Genomic DNA, 26,230 nt, shown 5'->3' on the forward strand with positions numbered 1-26,230 from the left:
TTAAGGACTGTTGTGAAGACTGATAAGATGATTCATAAACAGCAACTTACATAATACAGACTCATAGAAGTAATTAACATGTGATAATGGATTTCAGGAGGTTTCCTTGTGAAGAGAAGGGCAGAGAATAAGCTTATTGGGGTCAGTACCTGAGACTCTTTCAGTGAACCTGACTTTTTATTTTACTCTAAGTGATATGATATACTATACTACATAATACATAAACCTTCTCCCTTTCCCTTAAACTTCATCAATCAACTGCCAACTTCATCAATCAATTATATCATCAAAATATGTTTATCATCCTCACCTTTCATCTCAGCTGTCACTGCCCTGATTAAAACATCTCTTCGTTTGCCCAAAATACTGCAAGTTTTCCTAACACATCTCCCAATCTGCCCTCCATTCTACTAATAAAGCGGCCTGTTAGAAAAAATTCTTTAATCCCTGATCTCTGCCCTTGGTTTAAAATATCCTTGAACTTTTATTCAAAGCCTTCTCCCTATCTACCAGTCCCTCTTTACATCCTGCTTTTCTCATCCATTCATTTAATGCTCCATCCACGTCAAACTCTTGGCATGTTTCTCACCATGCTGTCTCAAGGCTTTACAACATGCTCTTCCTTCTGCCTTCAATTCCCTTTCTGCCATAGTCAATTGGCCAATGCCTATTTACCCTCCAGGTCTCAGCCTTTTGGGACTTGTCAAGCAGACCTAGGTGTTTCTTCCTCTGTACCCCTGTTGTGCTCGTGTGTCCCTCATTAGAGCAAGTACCATGTTGTACTAGAATTGTTGGTTTGTCTTTTCAGCTTATATTCTAGGTGTCTCTCACAGTACTTGGTGCCTCATAGCACTTATTCAAGTGAATGCACATTACTGTGATCTTTAGCAGGTCTTTGGTAGTCCAGAAAATGACAGTTTTAAATGTGGATAAAATAAAGTACCAAATAAACTCAGAGCAAAACCTTTTATGACACCCTACTCAGATCTTGTTCTGTTTTTTTTTTTTGAGATTTCTTAGCATATTATTCTAACTTCCTCTATTGAATTTATCACAATCTGACTTATATAGTAGAGAGTTGTATACATACGTTGTATATTTTGCTACATTTTGACTACTTAAAGGCAAGGATTAGTTGTGTAATTCATCTCTGAGTCTCCCAGGACCCAAGACATATCAATGTATGTTAAACACATATTTAGTATCATATATGAAATTGTATAGCTATCAACTAAATGATAGGATTCATGAGGTTAAGAATTATGTCTTTCTTGGATAGTGCCATGCCCATCATTAAATGAATGAGTTAAATTAATTAATGAATATTTATCAAATTTAAATATAGAACAAATAACAAATATTTATCATGCGTTCTCCTGAAAAGTTTTGTAACTTTAAAAGCAAGTGAAAGAAAAGTCCTTAAGAGCCAGAATTGTGTACAGCTATTACCAATGTTAAGACTACCTAACCTCTTCCAAAATCAGTTTTATTATTCTATTTGTGCTTTGAATTCTAAACCATTTTATTATAAGAAAGTTTGCATGCTGTCTTCCACATTAGTCTAAATCCATTTATTTTTATGTTCACAACAAACAACAGAGCTCTCTGCTACCAGTTTAAGCCTCTGGTTTATTGCCATAAAATTCCTTTTTTTTTTTCTTGACTGGGGTTAAGATAGGGAACAGAGAAAATACATAAAAGCATTCCTTTTTCAGAGGGCCTTTGATTGAACATTGTTTGGTCAATGAGTTGCTAAGTTAGAGGATTTTCCAACAGAAGCAATTTACATCTAAAAGAACTACCTCCAAAAATGATCTGACATTTCATTTCTATCACCATTGTTCTGTTGCCACTTTTCAGTGATAATTAAACAAGAAATTTATTCCTATAGAATTTGGTATCATACTAAAGAATATTCCAATTGTGTTTTCCTTTGGACTTCTAAACTATTTCTCAGTAACTGGTGGCAAAATCCAACTGAGAGCCAGTGACTTGGTCATTTGGAGGCGGAACTACCAAGGGAAGTAACATGATTTTCAAAGCCTAGGGGAAATCTCTTTGCTGGGGTTGATATTCCAACCAAGGAACTTGAATCGGCTTTTCTGTTGCTCCTAACTCTTCTCTCCTGGGTTACTAATTCTGATTTGGCTGCCAGCATCAGATCAGTGTCTCTTAACTTTTTATTTGTTTGAGATTCTGATTTTTCCCAAGAGCTGGCTTCTAAATTGTAGAACTATGGTTGGTAAAAACAATCCAAAGTTAGTTTTTCATGTTGGAGACTACCTATTACCTGTTTGTCTTCCGTCTCCCTTCTCCACACCTACAATCCTCAACTTCTGTTACCCACCCAGATGCAAAGTATTTTCATTTTGTTTAAATTACACAAATAATGGGTTAATGCACTCCCATGAAAATTTAAAATGATGGGGAAGCACGTAGAGGAAAAGGTGAGTATTTCTCTATGTCATTCTTCCTTAAATCACCTTCCTCTACCAAAAAATAACAATTATAAATATTTTATGTAAATGTTATCACATTGCTTTATTATATTTTAATATATTACTATAACATATGTTATATTGTATGTTGTAAATTCTCACGTTACTATATTTATTATCCTATATGGATGTACAAATACATGGTAGTATTCATTATTAGTTTTATGTAAGTGAAATTACATGCTACATATTTTTCTGCAACTTTCTTTTGCCTGAACAATAGCTCCTGGAGATCTTTCTCTCTGTGTGTACATAGACCTGCTCTTTTAACCTGCTTCAAAATAATTCATTATATGTGGTATGGTTGGTCATAATTTATTTATTCAATCACCTATTGATGGAAAGAGATATTCTTTATCATTTTTTACAATTATGAACTATTATATGCACACATACACACAATCTTGAATCCTCATAGGGTAGTTTCTTTACAATAATTTCTTAAAAGTGATGCTCTTTGGTCAATAGGCATGCCTTTCTTAAAGGATTTTCATAAATATTGCCTATTTCTATCCAGAAATGATATACTAAGTGGCACACTTATCAGAGGTGTATAAGTGTGCCTATTTCCCTACACTCTTGTCAACTTTGGTACCTTCAGTGTTTTCATTCTTTTGTGAATGTGATGGACAAAAAATTAGTGTGAAACTTCTTTTCCAAACATTTGTTGTCCAGTTATACTCCTTGTTTTGTGCATTATCTAACCCTTAAACTTTTTTTTTTTTTTACTGGAGTCTCTCTTTTTCTTAATGATTTGTAGTTTGAAAACATTCTGGATATCTTTTGTTTATCATATATTTAGTAAATATTTTCCCCTTTCCAACATACTTCTTTTAATTTTATGTTATTTTTCTCATTCAAAAGTTTTTAATGTTTATGAAGCTTGAGCCTATAAAATGATTTTCTTTTGGCATCTAGTTTTTTGTGTCTAGTTTAGGAATGTCTTCCATACCTCAAGTTTTATACAAATATTCTCCTTATTTTTTGCTATGCCTTTTTCTGTTGTTGAGTTTTATGTTATTGGATTTACCTTTGCAATTCATTTTTATGTAAAGTTGTTTTGTTTTTCTACAAATGGATAATCAAGTTCCTTTTCTGAATATTCAGTCTCCCCATTGGTTTGAAGTACTGTTGTTATCATAATCTGAAATACTTTATAGATAAGAATTTATTTCTGTAGGCTTTATTCTTTCTATACTCTACTTAGATTTTTCTATACTGATATACCACTGTTTAACCACTGTATTAGTCAGGGTTCTCTAGGGAAACAGAACCAACAGGGGATATCTGTAAATATGAGATTTATAAGAGTGTCTCATGCAACTGAGGAGACTCATGAGTCCAAATTCTGTAGGGCAGGATGCATGAGTCCAAATTTTGTAGGGCAGGTTGCGAGCTGGCAACTATGATTAAGGTCTTCCATAACTTCCCAGGAGAGGCTGACTGGCTGAAGAAAAAAGTGAAAGTTCTCTCTTCTCCCTTAGAAGTCTTTAACTGTTTGGATTAAATCCAACTGATTGTATTTGCTCATTGCAGAAGACACTCCTGTAGTTGATTGTAGATGCAATCAGCCACAGATGGAATCAATTGACTGATGATTTGATAAACCAATCTTCTGGTTTATTAACCAGCCATGAAATGTCCTTGCAGTAAAGGTTAAGCCAGTGTATGCCTGACCAGACAGCTGGGCACCATCATCTGGACAAGTTCACATGTGAACCCAACCATCACAATTTACTCCTTGTCAACTTGGCAGCTATACACATCAACTTAAACCATACTTAATCTCTAAATAGAATATAATAACAGACATGTTACACCTAACAATACTTAGCTGTCCTGCATACAACTGGAAATGCACTAAATCTCTCCAGAATAGGGTACAAGTCCTTGGGTAACATTCCACTCTTAAACTTGATATCCTATAACTTAAATACTATGATATGAACAATGCAACTTATGTCATATGATAAGGGGATAAGATAGAGAAGAAAACAAAGATATTTGCTTTATACACAAACATACTTATAACAAAACAAGGAAGAAATATTCATACCATCACAACCACTATAGTTTTATAGTATATTTTGATACCTGGTAGGGAAATTCCTACATGTTGTTTTTATATATCTTACTATCCTCTGGCATTTTTATCCTTCCAAGTTGAATTTGAGAATATTTGACATCATTAAAATATTGAGAAACCATGCCCAGTATTTTTGTATTTACTCATTCTTGCAATTGTCTTTGAGAAAAATTTATTCATAAACTTCTTTCACATTCCTTGTTCAGGTTTTTCCCCATAATTTAAGAGGCACTCATATTTCTGATGGTGTTTCTAATGAGGGTATGCCCACTTTTTATATGAGCCATACATTGAGTTTTTAAGTTTAATAACATTAGTTGCTTTTCTTTTTCATTGCCTGCTCATTTTTGGATTCTACCTTCTAGCTCTTTAATAATTTTATACTTAATTATATAACATTCTTGTCTGATAATTACAATAGCTGGAGTCTTGATGATCTAAATCTGATATTTGCTATTCTGCTGATTCTCCCTCATGGTGACTTATTTTCCTTTCATGTTTGGTTATCTGATATTGTTACCTCATATTTTGTTGCTGCTAATCTATATGCATTTTGAGAAACTAAATTGAAGGTGCTTTCCTCCAGAAAAGATTTGTATTCATTTTTGCAGAGTGGGGATGAGGAAAACTACTGTCCTGGGGCTACTCTATTTTCCTTCCCATTTGTCTAGTTTAATTTAAATGTCTTCCATGAGTACAGAACTCACTGCTGGATTAAAGCTTAGGCTCCTAGTGGGACTTCCTTCATCTATGTCTACTGTTCACTGCCCACATTTGAGATTATGTTTGTTTTTTTTACCTCTTTTTTTCTTTTGGACCTTTGCAGTTTGTTCCCCCTCCTTGATGTTCTAGCAGGGCTCCAGAAATTATGTTTCATTCAGAGTTGTGTTTCTCTGCAACAGGAGGGCCTCCTACAAAAACCTAGTCTGCAGTGATACTTGAACCAAAGTTCCCTTGTTTTATCAGTGTTTTAATTTATTTCATTCAAAGCTATGCTGTTAGTGCAAATATTCAGTGAGAAAAAAATTGAAGAAATTTAAGGTGTTTAAATTTACTTTGTATATTAATAGAAGAAGGTAACTTCTGAAAGTTAGAAAACTTTTTTAAAGACTGGAGGAAATTCTGTTATGACTTTCAATGTTATATGAATAACGGTAATGGCAGAGGATCAATTTAATTGAAATTTAAAAGTTCCTAAGAATGAACTTTTGTCAAGAAAAAAGAAAGCACCCGGAATAAAATGGTAACATTAGTTAAAGTTATTGTCAAATTTGAAGTGGGAAATCAATGAGATTTCTGCAGAACAATTCATAGTGTTTGGAAACATTTCAACTTTCAACGACAGAGAGGACACAAACAGATGCTTAGTAGAAATCTGAGTCTAAGAGCTGTATTCCTCTCTCATTTCTGTTGAAAAGAACTGAAAATAAAAAGGAGATAATGGTTATAGTAACAATTTGATGAATAGCACAAGAGAGGGTTTTAGTTTCAGATCAGTATTTTAAGTTTGATTTCAATCCTGGGGACAAATGGTAAAAGTATTTCTTAAAGGAATAACAGATCTATGACTTTAAGATAAAAACATTAGCCAAGGTATTCAGTAAAATACTTCCCGCAGCATATATTATGACAAACCTAGTTGATGCTAAGCACCTACTGATTGTTTGTGGATTATAGAAAGGCTTAAATTCTAAATAAATTTAAATTTATTTAGAATTCAGCTTCCTGTTATCCTATTATCTCTAAGTAAAATATCCATTTTTTGAGTGAATTACCCATGGAAAGCTGGGTTGTTGCACTGCTTTCCTCAAAATGCTCTGGTATACCTGTAGACTCCCTCTTTCTTATTGTTATATCTAACCCCTACAGGGTGGCAGGGCTTAGTAATAAAAGTTTGATGAAATCAATAATTAGAGTTATCTCTGAGACTGTTTTATACTTCTCCCTCACATTTATACCATTATTAGGAAATTGTGGACATATTTATTTTCCCCCTAATTACTTTGAATTAAACGCAGCCAATAAGTAAATAATGCTGATTGGATTTTAACAAGTGCATTGAAAACAGATTATCCATCCATCCATCTATCCATGCACCTACCTATCTAAAAAGTTACTAATTTTTAAACATAATATCTGTGGTACAAATGCAATGAATGAATCTGTAGTTTTATTATATCTATGGGAATGATTCTGTCCCTCTCTGTTAGGAAGAAATTCTTTAGCAAAGTGAGATTGAAAGCATGGTGATGTCCTACATTTCTATTCAATCCTTGCAATATACCTTTTTGGATTAGTTTGAATTGTTATTATTTTGAATCTTTAGATATTGGATTGGGCAATTTCACTGCACTCTAGACAAAATAGATAAAATAGACAAAATTTCAGATCTGGGAGGGAACCTGTCTGCAGAAAAGGGAAGAAATGAAGAGAAAAATTATATGCCTAAGCTGAAAAACTGAGTAGTATTAAAACTAGAACTTAGGTGTCTGGAACTGCAATCTTCTTGTTTCTAGTTAAAATGTATAAGAATAATACAGTGTTTGCTTAAAATCTTGCATTATTAAAAGATTAGCAGTTGAAATAAGATAAAGAATTAAGCAGGAAAAAAGTCAACTCCATCATGTGAAAAGCAAAATTTTGCCTTGCTATAAAATCATAACCTTATGTACTTACTTCTGCTAATATAAAATGGAGATGGAATAGAGAGCACCCTCCCCCTCCCCCTGTCATTTTGAGAACTTGACTTAGTAAGTCTGAGTTTGGACAGACAGAGTACTCAGTTATCAAGATGTAAATAGAAAACACAACAGTTTGGATGGAAATTGAAAATGTGTAGAAAATATAAAGAAAATAGCATCAAGTATTCAATTGTAATTATCAGGTTTAGTTGATTCAATGTATTTAGTTTTTCCACATTCTCTGGAATGAAAGTTGATATTAAAGACCCCTTTCTGCACTGTGGCCTAATTCTATTCTAGGAGTAAATTTGAATGTAAGAGAGGGGCATAACCCAAGATAGATCCTTAAGTAATAACTAGATATTTAAGTGACACCTAGTCAAAGGACTTGGTTAATAAAACTGAATTCATGTGAGGTATTTTTTAAGATTAAAAGGATATAGACTAATTAGGAAAGAAGGGGAGTAGGCTTTTCTGTTCTAAAGCCAAGTCATGGTATTTCTGATTAAGCTGAGAGAAAGATTTCTAGTTCAAGGACATTATCATTAACTTTAAAACCATGAGACGTTGAGAAGTTACGGTAAAGTAAAAGGAAATACCTGGGAAGACAAAAAAAAAAAAAAAAAAAAAAAACCAGCAAAAGTAATGTCACTAATATCCAAGCCCCATATTCAGAGATTCTGATTGAATTGGCCTTGGAAAATGAGCCATGCATAGGTAATTTCTGAAAGCACCATAGATATTTCTAATGCCAAGTTTCAAACCCTTGGTATACGAAGTAGTAGCATGGAGAAAATTGAAAATCTTACAGCAGGTCACACACCATCATATAATTTCTAGAAGCATGCTGAAACACTATTTTAATGCACTGATGGCAGTATATCAATGTCATTGCTTTTATTCCTAACAGAGAGAAAAGTTAGAGAATTAAATCTAGAAGGTAGATTTACTGGGATTACTAATTGTGGACGTTTAGGGGTTTAATCAGATAATGAATTGAAAGTAGAACACAAAAATTAATTTTAAGGAAAATTAACGAATGTACACATTCTGATAATTAAAAATTCTAGTTTTACTTGCTAATAGCATGAAGTAACCTGTTGAAGTCTAGGGAGGTTATGGCTTATCTATTTTTAATTCTTCATTTAATTTATAATGACTAAATATTAGTGAAATAGTAAAGCCAACCTAAGATGCTTGAGCAACACAGTGGGTGAAATTGTAGTCCCTTAATGCTGTTGAGTTCTTGTTAATTTATACTCAACTATGTCCCAGACTGTGATTCTGACATGAAGTTAGTTTCTGCTTCTTAGAAGGAGGTCAATACTGAACAAGACAGCGTTTTAAACAATGAAGCCATGGTTGAGAATGATCTAGATGTGTCTAATTACATGGCTTAACACTCAGAAAAACAAATTATTGATTCTAGTTATATTTAGGACACATTGAAATGTATTTGCATATCTTGGTTCTTATAGAATTTATATTTCTGAGGATAAACATTTCCTGGAGATTTTTAAAATTAAAATAATTTTGTAATCATTAAGAATTTGAATGAGATGAGTTATTTTGATAAAAAATAAGAAAATTTTTTGATAAAAATATTCTTCCCAAGAAAACTCAATTCACTTAATTAAGTATTCTTGTATTTAGAGGGATTGACAATGCTGTTTATCTGGTAGGGATTGACTAGGTCCGTTCAGGCTTATTATAAGGGTTGGTAGATGGTGAGGTTACTCTGTATATCAAGCATAGTTATTTCTATAGGACATTTGAAAGAAGTCTCATGAAATATTATTGTGGACTGGGTGAGATTTGTAGCTGGGTGAATAACCCTATAGAAGAAGTAAGTCAGTTTCTTTGTTGTGGTACCTGTCTTATCTAATCTTTTCGTCTATGAGCTGGATACAGAAACAAGTTGATAGACACAGGTTCTGGCTTGATCAATTGTTCTTGGGAGTAAGACTTAGGGTTTTGCTTGTTCAGGACTCAAGATGAGTGAAAGTATGGTGAACTGGCTTAATAGTCTGTTTTAAAGAAATAATAGCACCTGTAACAGTAGTCAGAACACACCTGCCTGAAGCATTGGCTCAATTCTGGGCACTTTGCTGAAAACCAGTCCTTGAGTGCCCTGAGATACTCATTTTACATAATGGTGAGTCAAAAGATACTCTCTTAAATTGATGGTACAATTAATGTGCAAATATATTATTTAAAATTACAGTAAGCAATAGGCCTGAAAATAAAATGATTAGATTGGGAGGAATGGGTAGAGAAATGAAGAATAGCAGTAAAACTAACTCCTCTTCTATCAGAGGAGAGAGTCAATAGATGTACCGCTAATGTGTACAGGAATATATAATGTTATTATTTAGTGCTATGGAGAAAACCCTAATAACCCAGGAAGGACTAAAGGACACCATCTCCTAGGAGTGGGACTGAGGTTGAGAGAAATGTGTTGGGAAAAAAAGCCCTTCAGTGCTATTCTATTTTATACCATGTATGCATACTACTGTGATTTTTAAAAAGTAAAATGAAGTCTGGATGATTACTCTCCCCTGGAGAGAAAGTGGAAACAATGACCAAGTGACAGGGTATCAGGAGGCTACAGTGTAGAGTGGGATCGAACACTGGGATCATGATGGTTGTAGGAAATGGGATCATTCATCTTGAAGAGGAGAAATTTAAGAAGAGGTTTCTTTAAATTTGGGAAAAAAGGGTAGGGTAGAATCAAAACATAGGAGAGATGTCTTTGGCTGAACTGTAGGAATTCCCATCTTGCTGATATGCATGGGAGTGGAGAGTGTGTGTCTATGAACCTAAAGAAATTACATGTAAAATTGTTTGCCTTTGTAGGTTTATGCATTGGGGGTGGGGTAGAGCCACCATTTTCAACAGATTTTTTTTTTTCCCAAAGGGGTTTATGATTTAAAATAGGTTAAGAACGAGGTTAAGAACTATTCAACTACAGGCCACCTCCCTTATGAGGCAAAATAGCACTCATTTAAACAGTGACCATCTCTTAAAAACAATTTAGAGTAATTCTCACATTTCATAGGATAGAGTAGTTTATTTGAAAAAGAAAAAAACTATGCTTTTAGGTTCTAATATTTGTATAATGAAAAAATAATAAAATAATAATAAAAGAACATTTATTACATGCTGGTCATCATGCTAAATGTTTGACATTGATTCTCTCATTTAATCTTCATGACATCTGGATGGGGTAGGTACTACATTAAGAACTTGGAGAGACAAAGGAACTTGCCAGAAGTCATCCTACTGGTAAGGGAATAGAGCCAACATTAGAACCCAGGAAGTCCAGCCCTAGAGCTTGCCCGCTAGTCCTTTGGAGAGGGTTTTCACTGTTTTACTTTGACTCTTTCTTGCCCACTAGCCTGTATTGATACCACGCTCCTGATAGCAGCAACGCTTGCACCTGCAAAAGTGCTCTCTCTTTTCTTCCCAGGAAACTTACTGTGGCTCACATTGGAATGAAGAGAGTTATAAGGGAATGGAGGGATAGGAAACACAATCTTTTAACATCTATTGAACCTAAAACAACTTTCTGTTGAGTAAGGAGTCAATGTTTGCCTTGTACTATCCACTGATAAATGCATGTCATTTGTGTGTCTTGACAGGCTGTTTGAATAAGAATCTATTTTCTTGCAGTCAATTTGAAATTGATTACATTTAACACAACTTCTTTTTTACACACACACATGCACATGCACACAACCACACGTGTACACAGACCTTTTCTACTTTCTGGAGGCTGCCTGAATTACTTGGCTGGTGGCCTCCTTCTATCTTCAAAGCCTGCAACAGGGTGGAGTTCTTTTGCTTTGATCTTTTCTGCCTCCCTCTTCCACTTTTAAAGACTCCTGTGTTTACATTGGACCCACGCAAAAAATACAGAATAATGTCTTCATCTCAAGGTCTTTAACACCTCCTCTCTTGGGTGTTCGCTTCTAAGATGACAAAAAAAGACGGAACAAGGGCGTGCCACAAAGGGCCACAGCCATGTGCAGCCTATTCACTGCACAAACTGCACCCACTGTGTGCCCAAGGACAAGGCCATTAAGAAGTTTGTCATTTGAAACATAGTAGAGGCTGCAGCCATCAGGGACATTTCTGATGCAAGTGCCTTCGACGCCTATGTGCTTCCTGAGCTGTAAGTGAAACTGCATTACTGCATGAGTTGTGCCATTCACAGCAAGGTAGGCAGGAACCGAGGCCCAGAAGGACAGGACAGCTCACTCTGATTTAGACCTGAGATGCTGTCCCACGACCTCTACCAACGCCCATGTAAGGAGCTGATCCCATAACCCATAAAGACTGAACACAAACCAGTCTATGGAAAGAAAATAAAATGGAAATTAAATTAAAAGAAAAAAGATCCTAACTTGACCACATCTGCAGAATCCCTTTTGTTATGTAACATAACATGTTCACAAATTCCATGGATTAGGACACAGAAGTCTTTAAGTGTCCATTTTTCTGCTGACCGCAAGCACCTACTAAATATCAGACACTATTCCAGACTCTGTGATAAAGCACAATCCCTTTCCTAGGGGAGTTTATAATTTAAGAGATATTTAAATAGATAATTGAAATACAAAATGATATGTAAAATGATAACACTGTGATAGAAGTATAGACCAAGTATAGCATTATGGAGGAAACAGCTCTCTGCTTGGGCTAAGGATGAGCTGGAAAAATTTTTGGTTAAAAAATTAGAATTATTCTTGACATGATCTATGACTTTCTTTTCATCCAGGTTTTGAGACTCTGGGATATTCAACACCAGCTGTCCATCCAGAGGATAGCTTGTTCTTTCCCCAAAAGTCAGGACTTCAGATGTCTTTTCCACTTTGACGAAGCCCATGGACGACTTTTCATCTCATTTAATAACCAGTTAGCATTGCTGGAGATGAAAAGCGAAGCAGGCAAGAGGGTGAAAAGCCACGAGAAAGCAGTCACTTGCGTTCTTTATGCTTCCATCTTGAAGCAGGTAATGATGCCGTTCTGCCAGTCTCCTAACTCGTCCCCAAGCCCTTTGTCACCAGAGGCTCACTGCTTTAATTCAATCTAAGGTAAAACTGAAGACACATATAGAGAAAAACAAATGTGAGAAAGAAATGGTTTAATAGCCATGTGTTTTTCTGCAATAATGTATGTTCAGGTGGGTTTGAGGAGTGATTTCATTTTAAACAGTGCCACCCTCAGCAGCACTGATGGAGCTGTAAGGAACTACGGTATTCTACCTAAAACAAACACATGTCATGGAACTGAACTTATCTTTGTTAACAGCTAGTTGAGGTCTCAATGCCAAATGCAAGTGAACCTGGTTGTAAAACTCCCTTTTATGAGCACTGTCCTCCTCTATCTCCATGGAAAGTCCTGAAATATGCATGAGACATAATTAGCAGAGATCCATTTTGCCAGCATATTTTACACCAGTGGCTCACCGTGGCAGCACAGAATGTACTCATAATAAAATGATTCAGTTAAATGCGATGCCACTTGGTATGCAGCGCAAGTGTTGTTTGTCTCCCTACCACTTTAATGATGCTCTGCAGCCTTTGCTTATGGGAGCACTACCTGCATCTCAATGAAGAAGCACTGCTCCTCTGGAGCAGAGATGTCGCACACACCATGTCTTTCTTAGAGGACAGGGCGGTCCAGCAAGGGAGGCAGCAAGAGCAGGGTGTGGGGCAGCCTGTGGGGTTTACTCAGCTGTGATGATCACCTCAGGCCTTAGTAACAGCACAGCAGGAGCCCAGTGGAAAGCAAGTATCCAGCTTGCGGCCAATTAAACAATAATTCCAGCCCATTCTTTCTTTCCCCTTCTGCAGAAGCTCTTGTATTCATGCAGAAATGAGCAGTTCAGACTTTGTGCAAGGGGTGGAAAGCCCTTTGTTAGTAATGAGTAGTGTGTCATGTCACACTTCAAATGCTCTGTTTTCTGGTTATTCTAGGAGATAAAAATCCTTTACAAAACAATCCATTTTGCATTCCATCTGTGGAGAAACATTCCCTTGTAAATGTTTTACTGAACTTTATGAAGGCAACCAGTTAATTTGGCTCCCTGGTGGCCATTGAGAGATGTATATGTTTTCAGGAGAACATTTTGCTAATTGAGATCTGCAGAGTTAAAAAGTTAGGCTTGTACTTAGATGCTAAGATCCTATATTGCCTAGGCATGAGATAAGGAATAGCCGAAGAGGAATTTAGGAAATGTGACATAAACAAAGATCTGGAGTCTTCCATTGGGATGTGACAATAAAGCCAAGGTAATGGAAAACTATGCAAATTTTAAGTAACAACAGAATACGCACATATGGTGTATGATGTAGGAAGAATCACTGTACAATTGAGCTGGGTATTCATGTCTCTAATTTTTGTTGTTGATAATAGCATAAAGTGTTTATATATATTTATATATAAAAGCATAGAGTTGTCCATCCCACACATAAGTGTGTCCTAAGTATTAGCTGCTAAGCTATAGAGAAACACTTTATAACATTATATTACATTTCTAATTACAAAAATATAATGCAGAAAAGTACAAAGAAAAATATTAACATTCACATTCCCATCAGCCGGAGATAACTTTTATCATTTCAAACTAATTAGCAAAAGCAAATAAAACAGTTTTGAAAAATTAGGAGGTATCAAGAATGAGGCTATCTATGGGAAGTGATTAACTCTGACTGGGGCTGGGCTGTCCCAACATTTCAGCAGAGTCCTGAGAACTAGAATGGGGATCTCTAAAAGGGAGAAGAAAGTAGTTGGAGGCAGAAGATACAACAAGAGTAAATGCAAAGGGGCCTTTAAGGGGAGAGCATTTATTTTGGTATAGCTAGTTTGTGGAGAACTTAGCAAACATTGTGGGAGTTGAGTCAGTTAATGAAGGTTAAAGCCAGATTGTAAAGGTCATTCACTGAACGTGCAACAGTCTGATCTTGGAAAAATAAAGCATAGATTTGGGGCTAAAACAACAGTTTCAAAGTATAATTTGGAACCCCTAGGACATTCAGAACCTATCAAGGGGCCTTCGAGGTCAACACTATTTTCCTCATAAAATTGACATCTTGTTTGCCTTTTTCCCTTTCATTCTCTCACAAGTGTACCATGGAGTTTTCTAGAGGCTAAGTGATGTGTGATGACATCATTTTTCTGACTGCTAATGGAACATGTGTTTGTGTACTGTTGTGTTTTATTAATTTCTCAGTTTTAATTTCCAATGTGGTGTGCATGTGTATACACAACATAAATAAAAGCTATCTCGGTTTCTCAATAATTTTTAAGAGTGTAAAAGGATCTTGATACCAAAAGTTTTGAGAACCGATGGGTTAGAGAAACCAGGGTTCAAATGTTGGGCAGATTACTTGATCATTCTGGGTTTCGGTTTACTGATGCTAAAAATGCGTGTGCCTGTGGGGGTGGCGGGGAGGATGGGTAGGAACAATAACGCTAACAAGTACCTCGCCAGCATCGCCTTGCTAGGGCTGGTGTCTTGAAGGCATCTCTCCTGCCTCTTAAGCAGCCAGCCCTGGCACGTCTCCCTCAGCAACCCCATATCTCTTGGGCTGAATTTGTTGCTTCATGACAGCTACTTTTCTTATCAACTTCTTGGTATTCCCTAGTCTTTGTTTTAACCAGGTGTCATGTTGAAACATGTGAGGAAGAATTAGAGAGAGGGTAGCCTGAACTGGGTTTGTCACTAGACGGCCTCCTCCTAGGATGCACCTTGAGCTGGAGATGATGTTTATCTGCCTCCTTCTCTCCTATGCCTGTGCAGTTCCTTCTCACAAAGATTCTGTTCCAAGGTCAGCTCTGGTTCTTTCAGCTCCTTGAAGTCTCCAGGGACCTCTCCAGCCACACTGGTTTCTCCCTCTCTGCGTATCAGTCAAATTTCTAGTTGTTTTCCCAGTTATCATTTAACTAAAGTCTTATTTTTCTCTCCTCCTATGTTTTTGGCATAAGGAAAAGATCCTTATTTTTACTTATCTTCCCACTAAGGAAAAGATCCTTATTTTTACTTCTGTATCTTCCCACAGCTCCTCAAAAATGGCTCTTTGATTGCCATTATGTCATTTCCCATTCCAAGCTCAATAGCAACCCATGCTTTCTGCATTGGCTCGTTCTTGTTCTTTGGTTATCTGGTTTGGTATCTTTCATAAAGACTTTGCCTTTGTCTGAATTTAATGAACATCTTCACTTCTGTTGTTGTCATTTGCACATGTTGCCTACCCTTCATTATTATTTCATTCTGTTTGAACTTCAGTGGAGACCTAACAAATCCCCCCATAAAAGCAATTGAACAAATTTCTGTGCCTTTTTTTAAAAATCATCCTGCCTTTTGGTACAGTCACATTCTAATCTAAGAAGGCAGTGTTAAGCCACGTAAAGCCTTTTAAAAGGAACCACATGCTTTATTTCATCTGGCAAAGCTTGCCCTCACAGCTAGTGGCAGAACAAGTTGGGGCCAAATGAGGGAGTCCCTGGAATGCACAATTTTGAAAGAATTAAAGTAACTCAAGTATGCTAGAAACAGTTCTAATGAAATGTCTTTGCACTGAATTTTTAAATGAAGCTTTTCTTAATAACCAATGAATGTTAGGAAACTTTAAAATCTATTTCTAGATTGCATATAAACTGGAAGAGATAAAATTTCTGAATTATCACCACAGCCTTCATTCTAATGATACAGGTTTATGTGTTTTTGTAAGATGGGTAATTTTTCAGTTTGTCTTACATCTTGGGCATATTTATAGTCTTGCTAGTTATTTAAGAGTCATCAAATTTTGACAGACTAAATGGTGTTTACTATTTTTATTGTTGAAATAGTTTTATTATTTCAGTAAACTGTTACCTGTAAAATATTACATACTTATTGTAAGAAATTAAAACAATGCAAAAAAGCTTAAACTGAGAACTAAATAATGCTTAAATATCATATCCTAAACATCTTTCTGTGCTTAGACTATTTCACGTAAATATGGTTTTCTAACCTACTTTTTTATTCAATAATATATTGAAATGTATTTCCTTGTACCTAAATGTAGATCTACTTTATCATTTACAAAAGGCTGCACAGTATCCCATTGTATGTGTGTATCATAATTTACTGATCTATTTCTCTTGATGGATATTTTGCTATTATAAATATTTCTGTGTGCATGAATATATTCATACTCACAAATTCATCTCTTTAGGGTAAATTCTAAAGAATGGATTTCTAGGTTAAAGGTATGCATAATAGATAATTTAACATACATTTCCAAATTATCTCCCAGAATCTTTCCATTTTACCCAACCTCTAAGAATAAACATATTGATCACATAGGTGGTTACTGGTGAGGATTGAATCATGTCCTCCCCAAAACACATGTGAGTGTGATCCCATTTGTAAATAGGACTTTGAAGATGTTGTTAGTTAAGGTGAGTCCAAACTTAATGAGGGTGGGCTTCAGTCCAATCTGGCTGAAGTCCTTATAAGCGAAAGGAACTGGACACAGAAAGAGAGATGTCACAGGGAGCAGTTAGAAACTGGAAATCAACAGAACCGAGAAGAGAAAGGAAAAGAAACCACCATGTGCATTGCCATGTGACTGAAAAGTCAAGGAAAGCCAAAGATTGCTGGCCAGAAGGAAGATACTGACCCTGGAAGAAAGTAAATCTTCTAGCCTCTGAAATCATGTGCCAATAAATTCCTGTTGCTAAGTCAACCCATTGTATGGCATTTGTTTTGGCAGGCGGAAACTATAGCAATTACATAAAGAGGTTTGTAGGAAGTGGCTGCCTGGTTTTCTCTGGCCGGACTTCTGGGATACTTGGTGGGGTTCTCATAATCTACCAAGTGTGGATGGCTTTGCAAATTTGAAGACTGGATCTTCTTTACTTTACTCAGAGTGGTGCTGTTTCTTGAGGACCCACTTAAACTATTACAGGAAAGTTAACACCAAATTATTTGTTAAAAATGAGGGCTGGAAAGGGTAAAGGACAATACTGACTGCGATTTAAAACTTCAAATTCCATGTGAGACCAAGGCAAGAGATGTTTAGTTGGTGCAAGATCTATATTTCCTAAACAATTTAACTTGAACAGTTTGTTCAAATACCATAATTACATGGAACTTTTAATAAGAAATGAGACCTGGTAGGTTTGCATGGGTTAGTGTGAAATAGCACCACACATCCCAAAATAATTTGGACAGAGAATAAAAATATATATGCAGGGCCTCCCTGAGGAGCTGGGGAAAATGTAGAGGTGTTGGGCTTCCTTACCTGGATTGTTGCTGACGTTCTCAAAAACATTGAGGACTGGCGGTTTGATGTGCTGAGCCCTCTATTGTGGGACTTTCCCTTACAGAGCCCGTCACTGCAAAGGACAGGCTAAACCTGCTTGTAATTGTGCCTAAGAGTCTCCCCGTGAGTACCTCTTTGTTGCTCAGATGTGGCCCTCTCTTTCTAGCTAAGCCAACTCTGTGAGTGAACTTTGCCCTATCCCCCCAAGTGGGATCTGACTCCCAGGGGTGTAAATCTCCCTGTCAATGCCAGATATGACTCCAGGGGATGAATCTGGACCCTGTATTGTGGGATTGAGAACATCTTCTTGACCAAAAGGGGAATGTGAAATGAAACAAAATGAAGTTTCAGTGCTTGAGAGATTGCAAATAGAGTCGAGAGGTCACTTGGGTGGGCATTCTTATGCACCATATAGATAACACTTTTTAGGTTTTAATGCATTGGAACTGCTAGAAGTAAACACCTGAAACTATCAGACTACAACCCAGTAGCCTTGACTCTTGAAGACGATTGTATAGCAATGTAGCTTATAAGGGGTGACAGTGTGACTGTGAAAGCCTTATGGATCACACTCCCTTTATCCAATGTATGGATGGATGAGTAGAAAACTGGGGAGAAAAAAAAAAAACTAAATGAAAAATAGGGTGGGAGGGGGGATGTTTTGGATGTTCTTCTTTACTTTTATTTTTTGTTCTTATTTTTGCTTTTTCTGGTACAAGGAAAATGTTAAAAAAATAGATTGGGGTGATGAATGCACAACTGAATGATGGTACTGTGAACAACTGATTGCACACTTTGGATGATTGTGTGGTATGTGAATATATCTCCATAAAACTGAATAAAAAATGGGGGCTGGAGCACAATTTTCTAGTCACAGTTCATCTCCTGTCTTCTTTTCTGCACACCGTTTTTGTTTGTGTGTTTTTTAGAATTGAGGTATTTAAGAATCCGAACAATGCAATTGACAGTTCCCTTGGTAATTGTAGAATCTGAGCAAAGACAAGTAGACAGGCTGGAGGGAAATTTATCTCTACCTTACCAGAGAGTATACCTCTTTAGTCCTTGCATTTAGACAAAAATCAATTGGTTTCTGTTTTGAACAAAACTGGATGACACTAATGAAAACTTTCTCTTTGCCTGTCCTATTGCTTGACTTCAAGCAACCTCCTCTTTTCTGTTAATGTGGCTTTTCTTCACTGGCCAGCCTAAAACTCTAATTATTTACAAGTCAATCTTGAGGCTGTGTGCTCTGGTCATTCGACAGAGACATGGGAAATGCCTTTATAGGTTACACCAATACAACACACACATATACACACATGTACTTATTTATTTAAATGTGTTTAATTTGGAAGGGATAACGCATTCACATGTTACAAAATTCAAAAGTACAAAAGTATATACAGTGAAAATTTTCTCTTACTCCTATCTATACTAATTCAGTATCCTTCTTGGTAGGCAATCAGTTTTGAGTTCCATAAGGACCATTTAATGGCCGTTGTATTCTTATACAAGTGATTTTATAGTTATATTTATATACAATTTTAAACAAATGGTAGCATATTATATGCATGGATATATTGTTCTGTACATTGATTTTATATCTAACATTACAGCTAAAGATAATTTTATCTCATTGACTGAAGAGTAGTCTCATTGCATAGTCTTCCATTCTATGGTAATATAGCTTCATTTACCAGCTTCTTATGGACTTTTAGATTGACTCCAGTATTTTTCTATTGCAAATAATATAGTAGTTTTTAACCCTGCACACAGGCCTTTTAGCACTAGTGAGAAAGTATCTGTAGGATAAATTCCAAAATTGGAATTGCTAGGTCAGAGAGAATTTACATCTATAATTCTGATAGACAATGCCAAATGGTCTCCATAAAAGCTCACTAAATCCATCAACAGACTAGGAGAAGGTCCTTTCCCCAGTTTTTCTCAGTGTCCCAATAGCTACTGTTTTGAGAAGCAGATTTTTCTTAGCTGATTTTGTAGAACTGGGCAAATGGTGAGGTTCTGGAGTTAGGGAGAGTTCTCAATGTTTTAGTTTGAGTGAGTCATTGAATTTCTCTAAGCTTTAGCTTTCTTGTCCATAAAATGGGATGTAATACCTACCTTGTAAAATTTTTTAAATGGACAAAGGATGCCATCTTCAAGATACACAACATAAAGCATATCTATGTGTGTGCGCTGTGTGTGAATGTGTTTAAAAAATTTTTGCTTATCTGGTCACATCACTCCTCCTGCCAAAAAAGAAAAAAAAAAAAAAAGTAAGGGCAGGAATTTTTCACTGTTGTATCACCAGTACCTATAATGGTACCTAAATATTTGTTGAATGAATACAAAGAAAGAATTTGAAGGAATTGATTACAAATTAATCTAAGAAAAGGTGGCCTCTGGTAAGGAAATTTGTCAATGGAGAATGGCTAACAAAACATTTGAATCCTTTGTACTCAGACTCTGAGATATCATTCTTTTCATCTCACTGCTTACTGAGATGTAACTTCTAAAGATTTGATAAAAAATGGAAACAAAGGCAGTAACCTGCTTTATATTATGGGCTATAAACAGCACTGACAATAAATAAATAAATAAATAAATAAATAAATAACTTTATAAACAGTGATTAAATCAAATACCTAGCCAGTGACATTGTTGCTATTTTTGATTCCTGTTCTTACTCAGACGTAGGACTACGGATGCATATAAACAACTAAAATGCCTACCATACCACTGTTGGAGTAGCAAAAAGACAATTAAGTGATGCAGACACAACCTCACATCTCTTAGAATTGTCTCATTGGCTGTGACACTTTCAGATGAGGAAAACAAAATGGGCGCATATATTCCTAAGCAGTTGTTAACTCAGAAACATAAGGTGGAGCATGCTCCCTTACAAGGCCCATTTGCACTGGAGTGCAGTTATTAGGACAGTGCCGTTTATACTCTGCAGCCTGTCAGGGCCCTGTCCTCGATAGTGGAAGGCTAGTTTGATAGGAGACAAGCCAGGAATAAACTGCAAACCTAAAGGGATTTGGTACCATCAAAATTGGCATATAAATGCAATGCCAAACTTATTCCTGGGCTCTATCACTGATGAAAACAGCTTGCTAAAAATAAAGTTCTGCAGTCTTCTAGTCCAGCCACTTCCTTCTCCTGCCAAATAATGTTAAATGCACTTCTGTCTTATTAAACTCTGAAAAGTCTTTTAACCTGCATGTTATTCTTATATTCTGATATTTTCATATTGAGAATAAATGGTGCTTAATCCTGTTTGTGTGTTTATAACATGGTCTGTCCTTGTATTTTCAATATACTGTTTTCCTGAAGACTGCACCCTAAGGCATATTACCACAAAATGAAATCAGGCTAGCTATACACTGTTGTCATTACTGATTCACATTACCTGAGAAATTGTTAAATGAACAGAGAAAGGTGGTGAAAACTGATGAATAGGTATTTTAGGGCACAGTCAGGTGTGCAGAAAAGGGAGAGTGCAAAGCAACCCCAAGTGACTGTTACTAATTCCTGATCGAATGTGTGCTTTAGATAAAAGTGGCAGGCAGATAATTAGATGCTCTGTAATGTGGGCGATGCCAGGCTTTGATCAAGTAAGCAAGACTTTTCTTTTAAACATGGTCTTATGTTATTTTTCTCCTTTTATTTCTATTAGGGAATGCTCATCTTTTAGTATGGAAAATGCATGGCATATAATACATGCTCAATAAATGCTTTTTTGAATTGAAACAGTAAAATCCTTTAAAATCCATAAAAAGCTTTAACCTTTTCATGAAGGACCACTGTCAGAATTTTCACTCATGCTTAGAAAATTATGTTTTCATGGTTTTGTCTTTAATGAAAACAACCTAAATTCCTAAGCAATTATATGAGAGATTCACAAATATTTAATTTGAAATTTCAATGTGCATCTAAAAATCTGGTTTCTAAAATTGTAATTGTCTACATTCACCATCAGGGTTGGATGAAAGCAAGATATTAAATCATTTCTTAAATTGCTTTGGATATGCAAAGTGATATGAGCTCAGCTAAAGAGGTTAGGCAAATAAAGCTTAGATAGACTAGTAATACCAGCTAACTTTTATGTCGTATTTATTCTATGTTATGGACTGTGCAAAGGGCTTTACAAATATTAGTTTATTTAAAACTCATAACAATAGTTTGAGGTAGTTACTATGATTTTCTCTGGTTTACAGGTAAGGAAACTGAGGCTTACAGAGTGTCGGGGATTAAATTATGTCCCTTACATGTTCAAACTTTAATCTGCGTTCCTGTGGGTTATATGTAAATAGGACCTTTGAAGATGTTCTTATTAGTTAAGATGTGGGCAAACTGAATCAGAGTAGTCTTGATCCATGTGAATGGAGGCCTTATAAAGAGAGGACATTCAGAAGCAATCTGTAGAAGCAAGAAGTCAGAAGTCAGAAGAGGAAGAAACCAGAAGTCAGAAGAAGCCAGAGAAGACAGAGAGATCACCATGTGACACAGAACTGCCATCACCGGAATGCTACCAACTCTGGGAGAAACCATGGCCTTGCCGACATATTGATTTGTCATGAATGGTTGTTGTTTACGCCAATCCACATGTGGTATTTGACATAGCAGCTCTGGTAACCAAAGACAGAGAGTTAAGTATTGTGTCCAGGGTCACACAACTGGTTCTGGGCAGTTGACATTCAAACTCAGGCATCCAGCTCCAGACCCAATGCCCTTAATCACTTTGCATATTTCCCAAACAAAATCAAAAGAAACATGAGTCAGCTACGTGGTGTAGAATTAAAGCATTAGGTTACATTATTTCAAAGACACAAGTCATTTGTCCTAGAAAATAGACTACAGTTTAACAATGATAATTAAAGTTTAAGTTACTTATGATTTCACTGAGAGTAAATGTGTTGAGTAAATATAGTTGTGCATCATTTAAGAAATTGTGTGATGCAGGATTATAACTTCAGGAAAAAAGGGCTAAAAGAAACCACATGATCGTAAGCAGTTCTTTGCTGAGACATAAACGTTGCTGAATGGTGGCCCTTTTTTCAATCCCTCCTCTTCTTTTTACCTCCTTAACTACTGTCTTAGGTGAGCCTCTCTCACCTGGACTACTACAGCAGTCTCCAAATGTTCTTTACATAACCCCAGTTTGTCTGCCTCACTGCTGCCAGAGGTATCTTCACAAACAAAATCACACTGTGTCATTCTTCCCCTCATTAAAAACATTAAGATTATTCTTAATCTTATTTGGGGCCATAGACTCCACTGATAATTCAGGGAAAGCTAGGGACCTTCTAGCAAAATATGCTTTACACACATTACTATGTATTCTCTGTCATTGCTTACAAAGGTTTTAAAATAATCTGTCTTCAGTTTGTCTCCTTATCTGATATCCCACAATTTATCTCATCAAATGCACTGCACCCTATCTCCATTAAATTTATTGTTTCTCATGCTTGGAATATTCTCCAGATCCTCTTCTCTTTTCAGCAAACCTTAATCATTTGCTGTATTATGCTGGGATAGAGGACGACCATACTGGTATAGGTAGCCCAGGATTCAAACCTAGTTATATAAGCTTGGGAATGCTCCTTAGCTGATTAGAATTTCAATTTCATCACTGATAAAATGAGGGTGGTAACATTACTCATTTTACAGAGTTTTTGTAAAGGTCAAATGAGATGATGAGTACAAAGGGCTCGGCACTCAATAAACACGTATTTTCATTTTTAGCTCCAGATCATTTATCACCTTTTCTGTGAATCCTGACTTGACATCCCACTTTCCATCCACCACCACCTCCCAACCCAAGTAGAGAACTACAGGTTTTCCTCTCTGGCTTCCCACCACACCCAGGAACCATACCTCTAAACTTGTAGCATTGTTCAGTATTTGCTACTGTGGAGACTGCACGGAGTGGATGTGCAATAAGTGCCTGTAGAATGAACAAATAGCACCATCATTGGCAATCCAGAATCCAGGCCTTCTGAATAGTCATTTAATAAACTTCAAACCATTTGATTATAAAAATATAACATTCAAAGTTAAAATATTCTTAAATTTGCACAGTGATAATCAATAGCTAAGCAGATAAAGAAATGCTCTAAGTTTTCTCAAAATCTAGATGTTGCTTCAGGTGACCTCCTATCTACATACTTATGTGTTGAGTTGCTTTTTCCTTTCATTTGTTGGGTCCCAAAGTCATTTTAGCCATGTGGTTTTAAGCTATAAATCTCTGAAAGGTTGCCTAAATAACTAAAGCTGAAATTAGCAATCTTCTTGACACTTAAAATTTCTTTGTTGGACTCCTATCCCTTCTAGCATTTATTTTGTCTCCTACCTCTTGACATACCAATGCAGATTAATATTTAACTTTCTGTGTTTTTTTTTTTAGTGACCCATCAATAATTGTGTTTAGTTGTAAAAAATATACACAGCACCTCTAGAGAGGAGAGACCACAGGACTAATGGCATTAAAAGCAATAGCTCTAGCAATTTGTTGAAATCATTTTTTCCCATAATAGCTGATATTGCTTCTTTTTGGAATTCTGTGAGCAGCCACCTTCCGGATTTGGCCTAGTAGACAAGCTGCAGCCTGCCCTTGAGTTCCCCCCCGCCCATCGAGTGGTGCCAAGATGGCACCCACATCCTGCTTCCGGCTTCTGATGTATGTAACCACCCGCTGTATTCACCAATCATGCTTGTGTGCGTGGCGTTAGCCCATTGGATACACGCAAGGTTTATAAGAAAGTTCCCGGGCAAAGCTCGGGGAGACAGCCCACAAGGAGCCGTACCTGACGGCCGCATCGAGGTTGTTCTCCCCCGAGGTGTCTCGCCCCGGGTGGAACCTGTAAAGATGATGATTGCCTAGTCCCATTAAAAGTTTATCTGCTTTACCACCGCGAGTCCTGAGTGATCACAAGTGCTCCGGGTAAGACGTTGTCCGCACCCTCTCTCCCCTTATCTCTCTGGTCCCCATCGCCGGCCGACCGAGGACTCGAGGCGGGGCGGAGAAGCGCCGGACAGAATTCTAAGGAAGCTTATATATACATAAAATGTTTATTTTCATATAGTAAATAGTGTCAGAGCACCATGACTGGTAGAATCAGCTTTCTCATCTAAACAAGAAAGCGTTATCAGTTTATTTTCAGTGGGATTTGATTTCAGGATGGCCTCTAGACACTAAGCTGTAGGGAAGCAGATTCCTATTTTCTCTGAGAAAAAGAATTATGACTTCATTACCTCAGTTCTGGCCTAGAGATTGAAATGTTATCGGCTTAACAAAAAGAAAGAAAATACATTATTAAAGTCTTTCTTAACTGTTGAGGGGCCTCCGTAGTGAAAATGCACAGGCTAAGTATTTTTATGGAAATAAAAACGGTTGGTTCTGGGACTATATTTAATTTCTCTAAAACGTTATTTTCTCTTAGGTAATCAGCTCTGATATTGGGTCTACAGTTTCCTTCTGGATGATAGACACCGGGCAGAAAATCAAACAGTTTACTGGTTGTCATGGCAATGCAGAAATCAGCACCATGGCTCTAGATGCAAATGAGACACGGCTTTTGACTGGCAGCACAGATGGAAATGTAAAGGTGCGAACACAGTGAAGCTTTTCTATCCAGAGATGAGGGGGCTAAAATATTGTGTGTCAGAGACACAGCTTTAGCTTTACTTGTTTTTGCCATTTTTGGCCTTGCAAAAGAGAAATGAGACAAGATAAAAAGTCCTAAATAACCCAAATGGTCTAGTAACAAAGCTGTTAGGAAAAGAAACGTCTGTGGAAAAAGTGAGTAAATGATTTTACTGAATAAATTATTTAGACTAAAAGCACAATTTGGCATACTTATTTCAGAAAGCTTTTCCAGTGTACTAGATAGAGGAGTACTTTAGGGAATAAGAGGTCTGAGTGTTTTTCATCTACTTCAGCTAATGTCTCTATTTTTCTTTTTCTCCGTTTATAAAATGAGAAGTCAGGTCAACTAAGTAAACTTTGAAAAATGTCAGAGATACAAGTTTCTCAAAAAATGAATATTTTATAATCAACCTATTTTGTGCTTTGCAATTACGTGAAGGTAAGGGAGACAATGAAGAAGGAAAGTAAGAGAAACAATAATAATTTTATTTATTATCCATCCTAAACTAAGACCATTTTTTAAGTCCATAGTTTATTTGGATTTCACTAGCTTTCCCCTAGGGTCCTTTTTTATTATTAGAGCAGTTATAGGTTTATAGAAAAGTAACGTAGAAAGTATAGGGTCCCCCTATATCCTCTCTCACACAGTTTTCCCTACTAAACTAAAACAATTTTATGTTTTCAGTTTTCTTATTTTGTTATTATTATTAATTTCTTCTTGGATGAAGGTGTTATTTTAGTTGGCAAAAATGATGAAAATTTCATGCAAAGCTAGAGACTTAGTATCTGAAATCATACCTACCAGTGAATCCCCTCTGCTACCCTCAGCTTCAAGAGTAAAGAGAGTCTTTGATTGGAGATGGCTTGTGACAGTTTGAGGCAATATAAAGCAGCTTCCTGAATAAGTTTTGAATGGTTATCAAACTCCAGTTATACTGGAGTCGGAAAGGTATTAGATGTACATTCCATGGTGAGGTGTATGATGTGATCAGGTAGGC

The 26,230-nt window shown here is 36.4% G+C and overlaps 1 protein-coding gene across 3 annotated transcripts in view; it reads left to right on the top strand.

Annotated features, from left to right (window-relative positions):
* The window catches only part of WDR49 (WD repeat domain 49), a 149,921-nt gene that overhangs the window by 65,315 nt on the left and 58,376 nt on the right, over positions 1-26,230 (top strand). For all 3 annotated transcript variants that reach the window (XM_037841343.1, XM_037841351.1, XM_037841354.1), the window contains 2 exons: positions 12,046-12,279; positions 25,027-25,191. In XM_037841343.1, coding sequence (XP_037697271.1) covers positions 12,046-12,279; positions 25,027-25,191 — 399 coding nt within the window. The remainder of the gene's footprint in view (positions 1-12,045; positions 12,280-25,026; positions 25,192-26,230) is intronic.

This window comes from Choloepus didactylus, chromosome 1 (genome assembly GCF_015220235.1).
Source record: "Choloepus didactylus isolate mChoDid1 chromosome 1, mChoDid1.pri, whole genome shotgun sequence".
In the NCBI taxonomy this organism is placed as follows: domain Eukaryota; kingdom Metazoa; phylum Chordata; class Mammalia; order Pilosa; family Megalonychidae; genus Choloepus; species Choloepus didactylus.